Source organism: Globicephala melas, chromosome 3 (assembly GCF_963455315.2).
Source record: "Globicephala melas chromosome 3, mGloMel1.2, whole genome shotgun sequence".
Classification (NCBI taxonomy): domain Eukaryota; kingdom Metazoa; phylum Chordata; class Mammalia; order Artiodactyla; family Delphinidae; genus Globicephala; species Globicephala melas.
The window spans coordinates 63,958,116-63,974,034 of NC_083316.1; the positions used below are offsets into that span (position 1 = coordinate 63,958,116).

Consider the following 15,919-nt stretch of genomic DNA (forward strand, 5'->3'; position numbering starts at 1 on the left):
CTATCCAAGAAAAACAAATCACAGTCTTCAAGCAGTGTCTATTGTGTTTCATGGACCATTTGGAAATAGTAGGGACTTCCCGTTGGTTTCTTGTAGTGGAATTGGACTTACAACAAACCAAAGTATTTCACTGACATGAATAATCCTGTATTTGATTGTGCTGATGTGGTAGTTCAGAAAAGCCTTCAAAGGCTCATTCCAGTAGGAATGAGGAGAAAGCAAATGTTCTCCTTTCTTCTAGTGAGGAGAAAGCAAATGTTACTTTGGTAACTACCCTTCCTGAACCTTTTAGAAATTTGGATCTCTAATATATGTGTATGTATCTCTTCAATTTAGTATATCTGTATAGGCTCCATCCTTTTTAGAAGATTCCTCTACATTTCTGTCATGGGTGTCTTAGGAGTCGTAACGGTAGAGGTCTGTCAAGTCTTTTCCCCTCTCTCCTGTCAAAACTCATTTTAGTTAAAGAGAGCTTTCCCCGAGTTAGCATCTAGAATTAAATCTGAAGAGAGAAGGATCATAACTAATTTTCTGATTATCTGTTGAAGAAGGGCTACATCCTAACAGTAGAAAGCTGTTTTTATTATAAATCGATAAAGAGGGTTATATGACAGTGATTTGGTGCTTACCATCTTTCAACATTTGAGGATTAGCTCAGAATTTTCTTTGAGGTTTTCAGGTTGTCTGAAAGATAAATTGCTTTGTGGGAGCTGGTATAATCTATGTCATTATTGGGTGTATAGTTTGGAGGCCCTCAGAGACATGAATATCATGTATTTATTAAGGATTTAAGGCCTCAATGGACTTCTTTAACAAAATGGACTCTTTGCAGTGACTAAATTATATTTTCATATTTTATAGTGAAACAATCATGTTTCTTCATGAAATCTTTCATCAAGGACTGAAGGCAAGGATAGCCAATTGGCCTACTTTAATTTTAGGTAAGTCCATGCTTTAGAGAGAGAAGATTTTCTCTTAATATGGCTACAGTTAGAGTAAAATAGCTTCAATGTTATCGCCCTAAGCTGTCTGAATTTCCGTAATGATCTGTGAGCTTCCTCAGGCACTGGGACTCTGGCTCATTGCCCTTTTGATCCTTTCCCCTGGCCCGTCATGGTTCTTTGGGGGCTAGAGTTGGTCTCTACTGTGAGGTGTGTTCTACCAGGTCAGTCATTCAGGCAGCTGGACTGGGGCCATGGAGTGTGACACCTGGTGCCAGGAGCTGCTCTCTGCCATCCCTGCGGAGTGAACAGTTTCTCCCTGTACCTTGGGTAATTTACAGAGCATCAAGAGAAACTGCCATGTTTACTTCTTCTTTCCAGCTGATCTGTTTGATATTTTGCTCCCCATGCTGAACATTTATCAAGAATTTGTGCGTAATCACCAGTACAGCCTCCAAGTGCTCGCCAATTGTAAGCAAAACAGAGATTTTGACAAACTCTTAAAACAATACGAAGCTAACCCTGCCTGTGAGGGGAGGATGCTGGAGACGTTCTTGACCTATCCAATGTTTCAGGTAAGTCACCTGGGATGCATTTTGCAAGTCATTGGTTCCAGCTCGATATGACTGATACCCAGTGTGTCCAGCATGATATGTGCAAATACTCCCTGTGGGGGGTTACAGCACATATCCATCATCTGTCATCTTGAGCTTGACCCTGAGATAAACAAATTTATGCCACACATACTCTCTCTAGTCTGTCTAGTGTATGTAAGAAAATCAGGAATTTTTGAGACAAACAAGGAACGATTTTTTTGAAAAACGGCACAAATTTCTCTTTATAGAAAGATTCCTCACAGACCTCTTCCATGGAGTCTCCTCCTCCAGCGTGTTTAAAAATATTATTAGGCTTACAGAAATAGGATGCTGTGCAAATGTTCCAGTGCGTGCTGGTTGCATAAAAGGTTCCGGGAGAGTGGAAGGACTGCTGGGAAGGTGCTTGTTTTCCTGCCCTGTTGTGACTGCTGCTGAGTCTTCCTTGGCTGGAGCTCTGCAGAGCAAAAGGAGGACCTTCCCTGTCACAGAGGCTGTGGAGACAAAGAAGCCAGAGGCACTGGCCAGGCCTGGGGACTCTTGGCCCCTAGTCAGGTTGCTGCAGTGAGGCTGGAGCTTGTCCTGACCGTCACTTTTTGGGATTAGAGCAACCCAAAGGATCAAGTACACTTGCATTCTTTCCTATATCTAAGACTTTACCGCTCTTTAGTGAAAACTACAGAGGCCAAGATGTGAATTGAATCTCCTGTCCTTTTAAAAAGTGTTGATTCTGTTCTTTCGGAAAAGCATTGAGCGTTCCCATTGTGGAATTTGTGGGGCTTCTGGCCAGGCTTCCAACCTGTCATGTCGCAAAATGATTCTCCTAATCATGTGTGTTACGGTTCCTGTGGAGAGCTTTGTCCCCTGGAACCAGCCTCTCTGACCCCAGCTGATCATTTTGTAGCCTCAGAGAGAAATGATATTCTGGTTCATAATTGTTTGTCTTAAAGTTTGTCACTCCTGACTGAAATCCTGGAAGTCACCATAGAAGTTTAGTGAGATTTTTTCAAAACCAGAAGGATGCATTTGTAACAAACTAAGTAGCGTGAAACTTTATACAGTTAATGTGGTTTTTTTTTTTTTCTCCTGTGGAACTGAATTGTTTAACTCTTTGACTCTCTGAACAAATATTTCACCAGAAAAACTATAAAGAAAAAAATTGCTTTTTAAAAACCTTATACAAAGTTATAATTTAAGATTTTATTTACAGTGAATCAAATTTTATGTAGTTCAATGTTCTAAGATTCTATTTGAATCTATGGCAGTTACCTCTAGATTATGATTAAATACCCTAACTTGTATCTGCCTAGCAACCCCCAGCTTAGATGAACATACAAAGGTAGGATTGTGGAAGAGGTTCACATTCAGAGAGGTTCCCGCCTCCCTTTCTGAAGGCCCAGTAATGTCTTTTCCAGTACTGTTTATTCCCCTTGGTGTGAGTCTCTCAATGGTTTAAAATGGCAGAACTGTCCTTGCATTTTAGGTGAGGTATCCAAACACAGTTGAATGTAGGGCCTTGCAAAGGCCTTTGGATTTCTTAAAAATGCTGAGATATTCTTCTAACAACCTTCCTTCCTCCCCCTGGAGTTTAAGCCCAATAAAAACAACTTGGCATTTTGATTGACGCCAGGGAATTCCCATAATGTCAGAAAAGGACCATTGGACTGAGAATGTTTAGGAGACCTGCATGTCTTGCCCACCCTTCATTCGTAGCATTGGGAAACATAATTGAACCAATCTGAATCTCTGTGTCTTAATCTTGAAATCGGGACAGCTGAGCTCTAATTCTCTCCCAGAGCTCTAGCTCTCTGGGGGAGTAGACAGGTTTTGGAATTTTGGGCTGGGCAACTTGTGGTGTTGCCAGGAGCTTTCTAATAGCCTAGGATCCCACCCTCCAAGACTGTGGTGGCCCCAAATCTAGAATTTAGCTGAAGGGTCAGATGTTGAGGTTCTCTGGTTTCTTTAAGACCAGGGTAACCAAAAGATGCTAGGCGAAGCCTCAGACTTAAAGAATTTAGCCAGAATTGGTCCAACTGCAAGAAATGTGCAAATTGAAAGAGTGCTGAGTTGTGCTCTTATTTATTTACTTCCCCATAACTATTTCACTTCTCTGTAGCTATTTTGAACAGACCAAGAGGGTTAAACATTGGAGTTGCTGCCTGAGGGCCTTATTCTCCTTGGTGTCTCTCCCTCCTGCCTTCTCCCTAGGAGTGACCACATGGAACACTTGGGGGAAAACTGCCCTTTTTAGAAACTTGAAGGTTGTTTTTACTAGGTTCATTCTATGCTTCTTGTTCCCTTTTGGTCCTTTCACTAAGGAGTCCTGAAGGTATTTGCTCCCTCAGATGGTCCAGCTATATCTACTTCCCTCGGCGTACATCATATTAGCGGTGGTACTTCTGCACATCTGCCTTGCTCCAGTGTAGGCTGGATACCTTGGGATGAGGCTGGGATGTGATGCTTTTTTCCTGTAGAACAAGAATGGAAGAGGTGACCTTAGCTCATGCTGCCAAGGGGCCACTGCCCAGAACTTTTCTTAAGTCTGCATATGGAGGCAAAGTTTGGTATGGGGGCAGAGGGAGAAAGAGAGGTACTGTAACAGGAAACTTTTAGCCTGTGTATATTTATTTATTTACTTTAACATCTTTATTGGAGTATAATTGCTTTACAATGGTGTGTTAGTTTCTGCTTTATAAAAAAGTGATTCAGCTATACGTATACATATATCCCCATATCTCCTCCCTCTTGCGTCTCCCTCCCTCCCACCCTCCCTATTCCACCCCCCTAGGTGGTCACAAAGCACCGAGCTGATCTCCCTGTGCTATGCGGCTGCTTCCCACTAGCTAGCTATTTTACATTTTGTAGTGTGTATGTGTCCATGCCACTCTCTCACTTTGTCCCAGCTTACCTTTCCCCCTCCCCGTGTCTTCAAGTCCATTGTCTAGTAGGTCTGCATCTTTATTCCCATCTTGCCCCTAGGTTCTTCATGACCTTTTTTTTTTTTTTTTTAGATTTCATATATATGTGTTAGCATACGGTATTTGTTTCTCTCTTTCTGACTTACTTCACTCTGTATGACAGACTCTAGGTCCATCCACCTCACTACAAATAACTCAATTTTGTTTCTTTTTATGGCTGAGTAATATTCCATTGTATATATGTGCCACATCTCCTTTATGCATTCATCTGTCGATGGACACTTAGGTTGCTTCCATGTCCTGGCTATTGTAAATAGAGCTGCAATGAACATTGTGGTACATGACTCTTTTTGAATTTTGGTTTTCTCAGGGTATATGCCCAGTAGTGGGATTGCTGGGTCGTATGGTAGCCTGTGTATATTTAGAAAAGTGTTATATTCTACCTCTTCCTGGGCCCTTTGTTGAGTAAGTCAGTTGTTGCTGTCAATGAATTATGCTGAACTATGGAAACATGGAGGAATTAGAGTGAATTTATCCTTAATTGATGATGCAGTGAATGTATCCTCATTTGAACTGTCAGACAAGTAAGTTCATGTTACTAATAAGTTTGTTGTAAACAATAATGTAGTCATTAACATAATTTTTATTTAGCAAAAACAGTGGCTTAGCTGGTACTGTTTAAATTGGCTTCAGCTGCTCATACATCCATAGGTCAGCAGATGATGAAATCTGCTTTTGACAAAGATAGCACTGTTAGAGGTCTTCCAGAAAGTAACCACTTCCTGCTCTAGTCATCTGTTTACTGTAACTGGACAGCAAGCTAATTAGTGTCTATAAAGTACAAGTATTATTTCATAATTGAAAGGAGAATTATGATTCACCTAGACAATGCTATGATCCTTGGTTTCAGGGGGACATATTTATCATCAGTTCTTGAATATACAGATGAGCTCTTTGGTGAGCTGTCCATTTCTCCCTGCAGAAGTCCTTTGCCTACTCTTTGGTAATTTCAGGTTTTTTTTGTTTCTTCACCAGAAAACGAGGTGGGCCAGTTACTTTCAAATCCATCCACTTGAAGCTTAGCCAAGGAGCTCTCTAAAATAGATTTAATTAATGGGGGAGGATCATGAAGCTATTGACTAAACTTAGTTTTGTGGGTTTTCAGTGCATTATAAGTAGTCAGGCTCTCCCACTCCTGCCCTCTTCGTTATGAAAAATTGAGTTCATTAGCTATTGATTGCCTTGATTTTCTTGTAGAACTAACTTAGAGGCAAACTTTTATCAATCATGGCATTGTGCAAAAGGAATATTTGAAAGCATACTTATCCCAGGAGCCTTCACCAAATGGAATGTCCCAACCAGCTGTTTTAGTGAGAAGTTTATGGGATAGAGAGCCAGAAAGCCTCCTCCCACGTGCTTCTGAGGGAGGGGTCTCCTGTGCCTCATGCTCCTATAACTGAGGAGTCTGCACTTCCAAAACCTGGATGACATTCCCTAGGACATGATCCCAGAGTATGAGCTGCAGATCAACGTCTGTGCTTATGGCGCTACCCTCTGTGCCAGTGCATAAATCTGGGCACTTAGTAAATATTAGCAAATAACCCAACGATAGCCACCACCTGCAAGAGAGCAGGGCCTTGGGAAGCTGTTTTACTTTCTTCATTCTTAGAGGTTCTGTTAAGTGCTGAGTAAGAACCCAGTCCCTGCAGAAGAGACCCACTGGGCTAGTGGACTGGTCAGAGCCAGGCTCATGGCTGGCCCTGCCATTTACTATGAGGCCACGTTGGGCAAGTTATGGAACCTCTTCATGCCTTGTTTCCTTATCCATAAAATGGGGAAATAATCCTTATGTTTCGCTGGATGATTGTGTGCACATGCAACCTCAAGCTCCCAATCTGGCCCACTGTGGGCAGCATTATGGTAGCTGCTGTTCATGCAGGTTTTTATTAAAATTAACACACTGCCCCTGTTTTCTAAAAATTTTTAGCTTATAAGCCAGTAAAAAATGTGTTGAGTTAAATCAACATATATAAATTGAGTTAAATCTCCACTGTGGTCTGTTAAACCCTTCACAGGGTTGGTGGTGTTTCTGCCTTTAAGAGAATTCAGATAGTCTGTTCATACACAAAAGTACAAACAAATAATCTAATTAAACAATGCTTTTTACTGCTACAGGGATGAGTTAAGGTGAGACAGGATCAGAATGTAATAAGGGTGAACATATCTTTTCCCAAGTTTTAATTCTTAAAGAGAACATTGCAGTAGGATTGTCAATTTTAAAAAAAAATTGTAAACAGCCAAATAAATCTAAAGTGACTCAGACTCAGGTGACTTGCTGATAACTATATCTGTTTCTCTATGAACCAGTTTTCAAAAATTATGATTAAGAAACGTATGATTAGTTAGATAACCTCATCCACCAGGGGGCAGACAGCAGAAGCAAGAAGAACTATAATTCTGCAGCCTGTGGAACGGGAACCACATTCACAGAAAGATAGACAAAATTAAAAGGCAGAGGACTATGTACCACATGAAGAAACAAGATAAAACCCCAGAAAAACAACTAAATGAAGTGGAGATAGGCAACCATCCAGAAAAAGAATTCAGAATAATGATAGTGAAGATGATCCAAGACTTCAGAAAAAGAATGGAGGCAAAGATCGAGAAGATGCAAGAAATGTTTAACAAAGACCTAAAAGAGTTAAAGAACAAACAAACAGAGATGAACAACACAATAACTGAAATAAAAAATACACTAGAAGGAATCAATAGCAGAATAACTGAGGCAGAAGAATGGATAAGTGACCTGGAAGACAGAAAGTTGGAATTCACTGCCACAGAACAGCATAAAGAATAAAAGAATGAAAAGAAATGAAGACAGCCTAAGAGATCTCTGGGACAACATTAAACGCACCAACATTCCCATTATAGGGGTCCCAGAAGAAAAAGAGAGAGAGAAAGTATCTGAGAAAATATTTGAAGATATTATAGTCAAAAACTTCTCTAACATGGGAAAGGAAATAGCCACCCAAGTCCAGGAAGCGCAGAGAGTCCCAGGCAGGATAAACCCAAGAAAAAACACACCGAGACACATAGCAATCAAATTGACAAAAATTAATGACAAAGAAAAATTATTAAAAGTAACAAGGGAAAAACAACAAATAACATACAAGAGAACTCTCATAAGGTTAACAGCTTTCTCAACAGAAACTCTACAAGCCAGAAGGGAGTGGCATGATATATTTAAAGTGATGAAAGGGAAGAACCTACAACCAAGATTACTCTACCCTGCAACAATCTCATTCAAATTTGTTGGAGAAAGTAAAGCCTTTACAGACAAGCAAAAGCTAAGAGAATTCAGCAGTACGAAACCAGCTCAAAAACAAATGCTAAAGGAACTTCTCTAACTGGGAAACACAAGAGAAGAAAAGGACCTACAAAAACAAACCCAAAACAGTTAAGAAAATGGTAATAGAAACATACATATCTATAATCACCTTAAATGTGAATGTATTAAATGCTCCAACCAAAGGACACAGACTTGCTGAATGGAAACAAAAAGAAGACCCATATATGTGCTGTCTACAAGAGACCCATTTCACACCTAGGGGCACATACAGACTGAAAGTGAGGGGATGGAAAAAGATATTCCATGCAAATGGAAATCAAAAGAAAGCTGGAGTAGCAATACTCATGTCAGATAAAATAGACTTTAAAATAAAGAATGTTACAAAAGACAAGGAAGGACACCACATAATGATCAAGGGATCAATCCAAGAAGAAGATATAACAATTATAAATATATATAGGTGCACCCAGCACATATGTATTGAGGTGCTCCTATGTTGGGTGCACCCAACGTAGGAGCACCTCAGTACATAAGGCAAATGCTAACAGCTATAAAAGTGGAAATCAACAGTAACACAATAATAGTGGGGGATTTTAACACCTCACTTACACCAATGGACAGATCATCCAGACAGAAAATTAATAAGGAAACACAAGCTTTAAATGACACAATAGACCAGATAGATTAAATTGATATTTATAGGACAGTCCATCCAGAAACAGCAGATTACACTTTATTCGCAAGTGCACATGGAACATTCTCCAGGATAGATCACATCTTGGGTCACAAATCAAGCCTTGGTAAATTTAAGAAAATTGAAATCATATCAAGCATCTTTTCTGACAACAGTGCTATGAGATTAGAAATAAATTACATAAAAAATACAAACACATGGAGGCTAAACAATACATTACTAAATAACCAAGACATTGCTGAAGAAATCAAAGAGGAAATCAAAAAATACCTAGAGACAAATGACAATGAAAATACGATGATCCAAAACCTATGGGATGCAGCAAAAGCAGTTCTAAGAGGGAAGTTTATAGCAATACAATCCTACCTCAAGAAACAAGAAAAATCTCAAATAAACAATCTAACCTTACACCTAAAGGAACTAGAGAAAGAAAAACAAACAAAACCCAAAGTTAGTAGAAGGAAAGAAATCATAAAGATCAGAGCAGAAATAAATGAAATGGAAACAAAGAGAACAATAGCAAAGATCAATAAAACTAAAAGCTGGTTCTTTGAGAAGATAAACAAAATTGATAAACCTTTAGCCAGACTCATCAAGAAAAAGAGGGAGAGAACTCAAATCAATAAAATTAGAAATGAAAAAGGAGAAGTTACAATGGACACTGCAGAAATACAAAGCATCATAAGAGACTACTATCAGCAACTCTATGCCAATAAAATGGACAACCTGGAAGAAATGGACAAATTCTTAGAAAGGTATAACCTTCCAAGACTGAACCAGGAAGAAACAGAAAATATGAACAGACCAGTCACGAGTAATGAAATTGAAACTATGATTAAAGATCTTCCAGCAGGGGACTTCCCTGGTGGCGCAGTGGTTAAGAATCTGCCTGCCAGTGGAGGGGACATGGGTTCGAGCCCTGGTCCGGGAAGATCCCACATGCTGTGGAACAATTAAGCCTGTGCACCACAACTACTGAGCCTGCACTCTAGAGCCTGCATGCCACAACTACTGAAGCCTGAATGCCTAGAGCCCATTCTCTGAAACAAGAGAAGCCACCACAATGAGAAGCCCACACACTGCAATGAAGAGTAGCCCCCACTTGCTGCAACTAGAGAAAGACCGCACACAACAACGAAGACCCAACACAGCCAAAAATAAATAAATAAAATAATAAATTTATAATAATAAAAAAGACACATGTACCCCAATGTTCATTACAGCACTACTTATAATAGCCAGGTCATGGAAGCAACCTAAATGCCCATCGACAGATGAATGGATAAAGAAGTTGTGGTACATATATACGATGGAATATTACTCAGCCATAAAAAGAACAAAATTGGGTCATTTGTAGAGACATGGATGGACCTAGAGACTGTCATACAGAGTGAAGTAAGTCAGAAAGAGCAAAACAAATATACATTAACGCCTATATGTGGAATCTAGAAACAGCAGATGAACCAGTTTTCAAGGCAGAAATAGAGATGCAGATGTAGAGAACAAATGTATGGACACCAAGGGGGGAAGTGGGGTGGTGGGGTGGTGGGATGAGCTGGGAGATTGGGATTGACATGTATACACTAATATGTATAAAATAGATAACTAATGAGAACCTGCTGTATACAAAATAAAATTAAATTAAAAAAAGAAATGTATGATTATATTAAAAATCTGAGGAAATAATCGTTTCTTTATAATATAAAACTTTATTATCTTCATGTGTTCTTGGTGAAGTTTTTGTGTGTGTTTGATGTTGAAGCATAGTTCATTTTAAATGTATTTCTTAAAAAAACATATTTGTGAAACAGTCAAAACCGTAAGAATAGAGATGAGCTCTTCAGAAGTGATGATGGCAAGTAGAGAAGATCTAGTGTTACTCATCCTGACCTTTGCTTATGCTGGCCTCTGTTTGCTTTTAGATCCCCAGGTATATCATCACACTTCATGAACTCCTAGCCCATACTCCCCATGAGCATGTGGAGAGGAAAAGTCTGGAGTTTGCTAAATCCAAACTAGAAGAACTGTCCAGGTATGTGGAGAATTTATAATAAAGGTTTTATATGGCAAAGTAGCACATTAGTCTTTTTTTTTTTTTTTTTTGTGGTACGCGGGCCTCTCACTGTTGTGGCCTCTCCGTTTGCGGAGCACAGGCTCCGGACGTGCAGGCTTAGTGGCCATGGCTCATGGGCCCAGCCGCTCTGCGGCATGTGGGATCTTCCCGGACCGGGGCACGAACCCGTGTCCCCTGCATCGGCAGGCGGACTCTCAACCACTGCGCCACCAGGGAAGCCCAACACATTAGTCTTTTGTGGAAACTGAATATATATGTCCAGGGAACAAGAAGCAAGACACAATCCAGCTTCTCAGATTCTGCTGAACATTAAATGCTAGCTCCTGAGATGGTGCTGAATCAGCATGCACATTAATTTTAACCAAGAAAAAAAATATCTTTGAAAATGGTTTTATGGCATGTAAATTTATATAATTGAGATTAGGCATATTTTGGTTTAAGTTTGAAAATGTTCACATTTCTTTCATCGTAATGGGAGAATGGTTGTTAATTGCAGTTTTGCACCCGTATTTGGTAGGAAGTCGGAGAATGTATATTTTGGATTTATCAGTGACTTTTCAGTGTTTTGGCATCTGTGTTCCTTTAGCTTATATGGGATAAATGATATAAAGTTCTCTAATTTACTCCACCTCTAAGAAATGGCATCCTAATTTCAATGAATGGAGCTGTTCGTAAAATAAAATATTGCTTTCCTGTTGCCTTTACAAGCAGCATTCTCAGGATACTCACTTATCCTTAAGAATCATGATGTACATCTGCTTTGCTTTGAGTCATGACTTGATGAAGGCTAGAAGTCCAGCATGACTTACCCTACAGCCCCAGTTAAACTGATACAAGTTCAAACCCTAGCTTCCCAGATGGAGCTCCTTTGCTTATCTGCTGGGGCAATAGAAAATCTCTTACCGTGATCCTGTATTGTGTTTGACAGGGTCATGCATGATGAAGTGAGTGACACTGAAAACATAAGGAAGAACCTCGCCATAGAAAGAATGATCGTAGAGGGCTGTGATATTTTGCTGGACACTAGCCAAACTTTCATCCGCCAAGGTAAGTCCTTGTTCAGCAGACCCACCATCTAAGTGGTCTCTGCACCTGTCACATTATCACTGGCAGATCCAGGAAAGCATTTTGGAGCAGGCTTGATTTAGCTGTTTGATTGATGCTGTTCATGCAGGATGTCCCCATGGCCTTGACCGAGGCTGTGGTTGAGGCCCACCTTTGTGCTGTTTCTTTTCAGGGGCCATGAAAAACAGCAACACAATAATAGTAAAGCACGAGTGGGACAGTAAATTACATTCTGACTGGACTCTTCTCCTCAGTGGACCGGACATTCTCTACAGCTCCAGGGAGGACAGATTGCTCTGGCCGATTGGAGTGGCAGTGCCAGGTGGTGACGACATCCAGGCAAAGGCCCAAGAGAAACTTGCATTACTCAGAGCCCTTTCCCATAGCAGTGGGGACAATATCCGAAGTGAAAACAGCTGTCTCTTGTTCCCATTTTTCATCAGCACTTCTGGATCGGCCCCACATGATATGATTTGATTCAATTGGTAACTCCAGTTGCCAGATGAAATGTCTCACTATCAACTTGCCCTGCCATATTTCGATCAGGGCGAAGGTATCATGTTTGAGGGGTGTGCTTTGGGGGCATCACCCAGTAAATTGAGCTTTTGAAGAGTTGAAGATATTTGTACTGTGAAACTGTAGAGAAGCAACAACCTAACAGTCCATATTCCTCCATGGCTTTCATTACAGAGTGCAGGATGTAAACTACACTCCAAGTTCTTTTTAAGTGCTCAGGTGTTCTGGGGGCAGGGGAGCATGCCCCACAAAATCGATTTGTGGCAATATATTGCACACAATCATAATTTTGAACTTGGTGAGGAGTGGCATATAAATTTGGAACTAGAATTAACCTTTAATGTGGTTTCTGTTTATAACATGCCAATATTATTAGAAGATACTTGCATTTCTAGTGCGTACCAAAATGTGCTGCTTAAAATCTTTTTTTGCCTCATCAAACAAGGCATTATTTGTGCTACACACGTTAATTTTTGCACAGAACACTTAAAAAATTGACCACATGCTGTTCTATTTTCCATATTTATTTACAAGGAGAGAAATCACACATACGTTAAAGTTTGGAAGTATATTTCGGGTTATGATACCTTTCTCATTTTTGGCTTTAAGTATTAATTTTTCTTTAAGTAATAGTGGACTCTAATGCTGACAACATCAGGCCTTCCTAAATCCCCCTCTATTCGTCCGTACAGACCGTGTCCCCATATTGGCTTCCTGCCTTCCTGGCACTTGTCTGCTTCTGTGCCTTTACATGTGCTGGCCCTAGCCTGGACACCAGGAATGCCCTTATCCACCTTTCTTGTGCCTATGGAAGGTCTGCCTGTCCTACTAGGCTCAGGTCAGACACCTCTAAAGAGCCTTTTAAATTTCCTTCTCATCTTCCCCTCCTCTTCCCTCCAGTTAGAATGAATTTACCGTCCTCATCATTTCTGAGCCCCTTTGCTCCTGGTGCATGTATTTCATCCACTTGCTTGCATGCCTGTCTCTCCCAGTAATTGTAGCTCTGAAGGGCAGTTTTTATGAATTCTCTCTTGCCTAGTACAATGCTTTCCATTATAGATACCTGGAAAATGAACAATGGATTAAATTGAATTGCTTGTTGAAAACTGCAGTTTTGAATGTCAGCTGTCTTGTTTTGTATTCTTCTTGTAATTGGAGTTCACTGAAAAATACTTACTAAAGGACTTGAGATGTATACTATGTGAAAATGGTAACAAAAGTTTTTATAACTAGTATTCAATTTCTGAAAGGACTTTGGACTGAAAAGTATTATTACACATAAACGTTTAACATATTTCTACAAACTTAGTTGAAAACTGCTAGAAGGTCGAATCCAATGAAAAAATCATATGTTTTTTCATTGCACCTGGAGGAAAAACAGTCATGAGCCACCTCTCCCTTTGATTCATGTCCAGATGTTATTTATTGCTTGTTCTGTACTACATGTTTGAGGTGCTTCTGTCAGCTATTAATATATCTGATGTTATTGCTGTATTGATGTTGATATAATGATTTGCCTTTCAGCAGTATTTTTCCGTGTTGTTTGGTTTGGTTAGTCTGTTTGAGAATTATTCAATAAAGGTGGTTTTAAAAAATCAAACCTTAATCTGAAAGTAGAAAGTAATCCAATTACGGACAATTTGGAAAGTTTGCATTATTTTGCTTTGGTTGCTCCTATTATTACTTTTACTAAATACCTTTAATAGGCTTTAAAACTCGTTGAAGTGGGTTTTTTAAAAAGTTTTTTAACTTTGAGAGATTCTCTTTTCTATGAAATGGACTATAGTTTATCTCTAATTGTATACTAATATTTGCATTGTTTACTTTTAGGGTTGATATACGGTCTGTTTTTCAATGCATGAGTGCGTGTGCAAATGCTTATGTACAAATGTGTGTGGTTTCAATCTCAAATGAAGTTTTATTCTGACTAGAAAAAATAAGGTCATCTGAAAGGCCTCCTCCGAATAGGTGTGATAGCCAACCTTGAATGTCAATCTGTAGGAATTTAGTGGTTGAAAAAACAGGTTTTATTGTAAATTGATTCCAATTACTAGATGGTTGATGAGTACGATGCAAAGGACTATATCATAGCGGTGGTCTGATACTGTCATTTATTTTCCAAAATCTTTTTCAAAGTTTCTTGAGCAAAAGTGTCTACGGCAATAATAGGTAGACATGTAGCCGCGTCATGGAGGTCAAATCCTGTCTCCTCCACTTCCTTGCTATGTGATATTGGGCAATTTACTTAACCTCTCTTTGCCTCAGTTTCCTCCCTTTAAGTTGGGGTTAATAGTAGCAGCTGTCTTTTAGGGTTGTTGTGAAGATTAAATGTTCATAAACGCATCTAGGCTAGTGTCTGTGAGATTATGACATAAACCTTAAAAACCAAGATCTAAATTTTGGAATGGGTGTCTATTTTCAGTAACATGAAATATATATGAATATTAATTAGAAGATAAAGGCACTTTAAGTTGACATTTTGTGCAAAATCCATTATACTGAGTCATTGTTGTCTGGTGGAAATGTGAATCAGGAAAATTAAATAAAGGTGACCGAATTTAGAGCTAAATGCATTGAGAATGAGACATGAACCTCTGTGGTACTTTAATCATTCCCAGACTCAAAATCATGTACTTTCAGTGTACCAGTGTCTTTTGAAATTGTAACGTGGGGTCTAGAAATAGTTATACCATCTCAAACGCCTAATCCAATAACCTGGAAATTGTTGTTCATTCTTTTACACTACTGAGTGGAATTAAGATTAAGGGCATTAGCCAATCTTGAATGCCATGCTATGGGAATTTAGTGATTGAAAAACAGAAGTGTTTTGGTAAGTTGACCCCAATTATTAGATAGACTGATGATGATGGTGATGCAAAATATCGTATCACAGCAATGGTCTGATACTGAGGAATTACTGATTCAAGACTATGAATTCTCTAATTTGTATTAACTAGAAAAGAATCCTCAGGTCTCATAGTTGTGTTGAAACATCATGTCAAAGATAAGATAAAATGTGAAAAAAAGATCCACTTAACTTATTTTTCAACAAGCTTATTTTATAAACCAGTGTTGAAATTGCTCACTTTTAATTCAGATGTATAGACTTCTGTACATACCTAATGCACACAGTATCCTATTTGGATATGAGATAAGCAGTTATAGATTAAACATATTAGTGTATAGTTGCCAAGGAAACATTGGTTATTTTTTACCTCAAAGTTAAAATTCACGGTAATGATTAATATATGAGTTAACAGTGTACTCTATAATTTCTGATTTACAAAATCATTAAATGCTAGAAGCATTTACCAGTGAACACATTATTATCCAGTTTTCATAGCCTTGATTATATCCCTTCTGAAAATGACTCTCAAACCCGCTTGTCCACCTGTCTATGCTGCAGTCTTCTGCTCTGCCCTAACCTATCTGCCTGGATGACTCACGACCGCCCATGGCAAAGCTAGAACTTACTGTCTTTTCCCATCCATTCCCTTTCTGACTTTCAGTTGTTATGCTGCTGAATCCACTGCCATCTCCTGGCGGGGATGACCCAGGTCCTCTGAAAGATCTCCTGTGGCTTGGGTTTCATCCATGGGTCTAATGAATACAATCCTTCTGCTGCTGTTACTTGCCCATCTACTCCTCTAAGCATTCTGCCATGTGCTTTTCTCATTGCTCCGTTATTCTTCATATTTAATTACATGCTGCCTGTGCTCTCTGCCAGTTTGCTCCCACCTACCTCTCCTCCTTCTTGCCCATTCCTTTC

At 39.4% G+C, this 15,919-nt stretch overlaps 1 protein-coding gene across 6 annotated transcripts in view; it reads left to right on the plus strand.

The window, feature by feature from the left end:
- The window catches only part of RASGRF2 (Ras protein specific guanine nucleotide releasing factor 2), a 232,965-nt gene that overhangs the window by 89,151 nt on the left and 127,895 nt on the right, over positions 1-15,919 (plus strand). For all 6 annotated transcript variants that reach the window (XM_060295960.1, XM_060295961.1, XM_060295962.1 and 3 more), the window contains exons 6-9: positions 862-941; positions 1,323-1,516; positions 10,418-10,527; positions 11,498-11,616. In XM_060295960.1, coding sequence (XP_060151943.1) covers positions 862-941; positions 1,323-1,516; positions 10,418-10,527; positions 11,498-11,616 — 503 coding nt within the window. The remainder of the gene's footprint in view (positions 1-861; positions 942-1,322; positions 1,517-10,417; positions 10,528-11,497; positions 11,617-15,919) is intronic.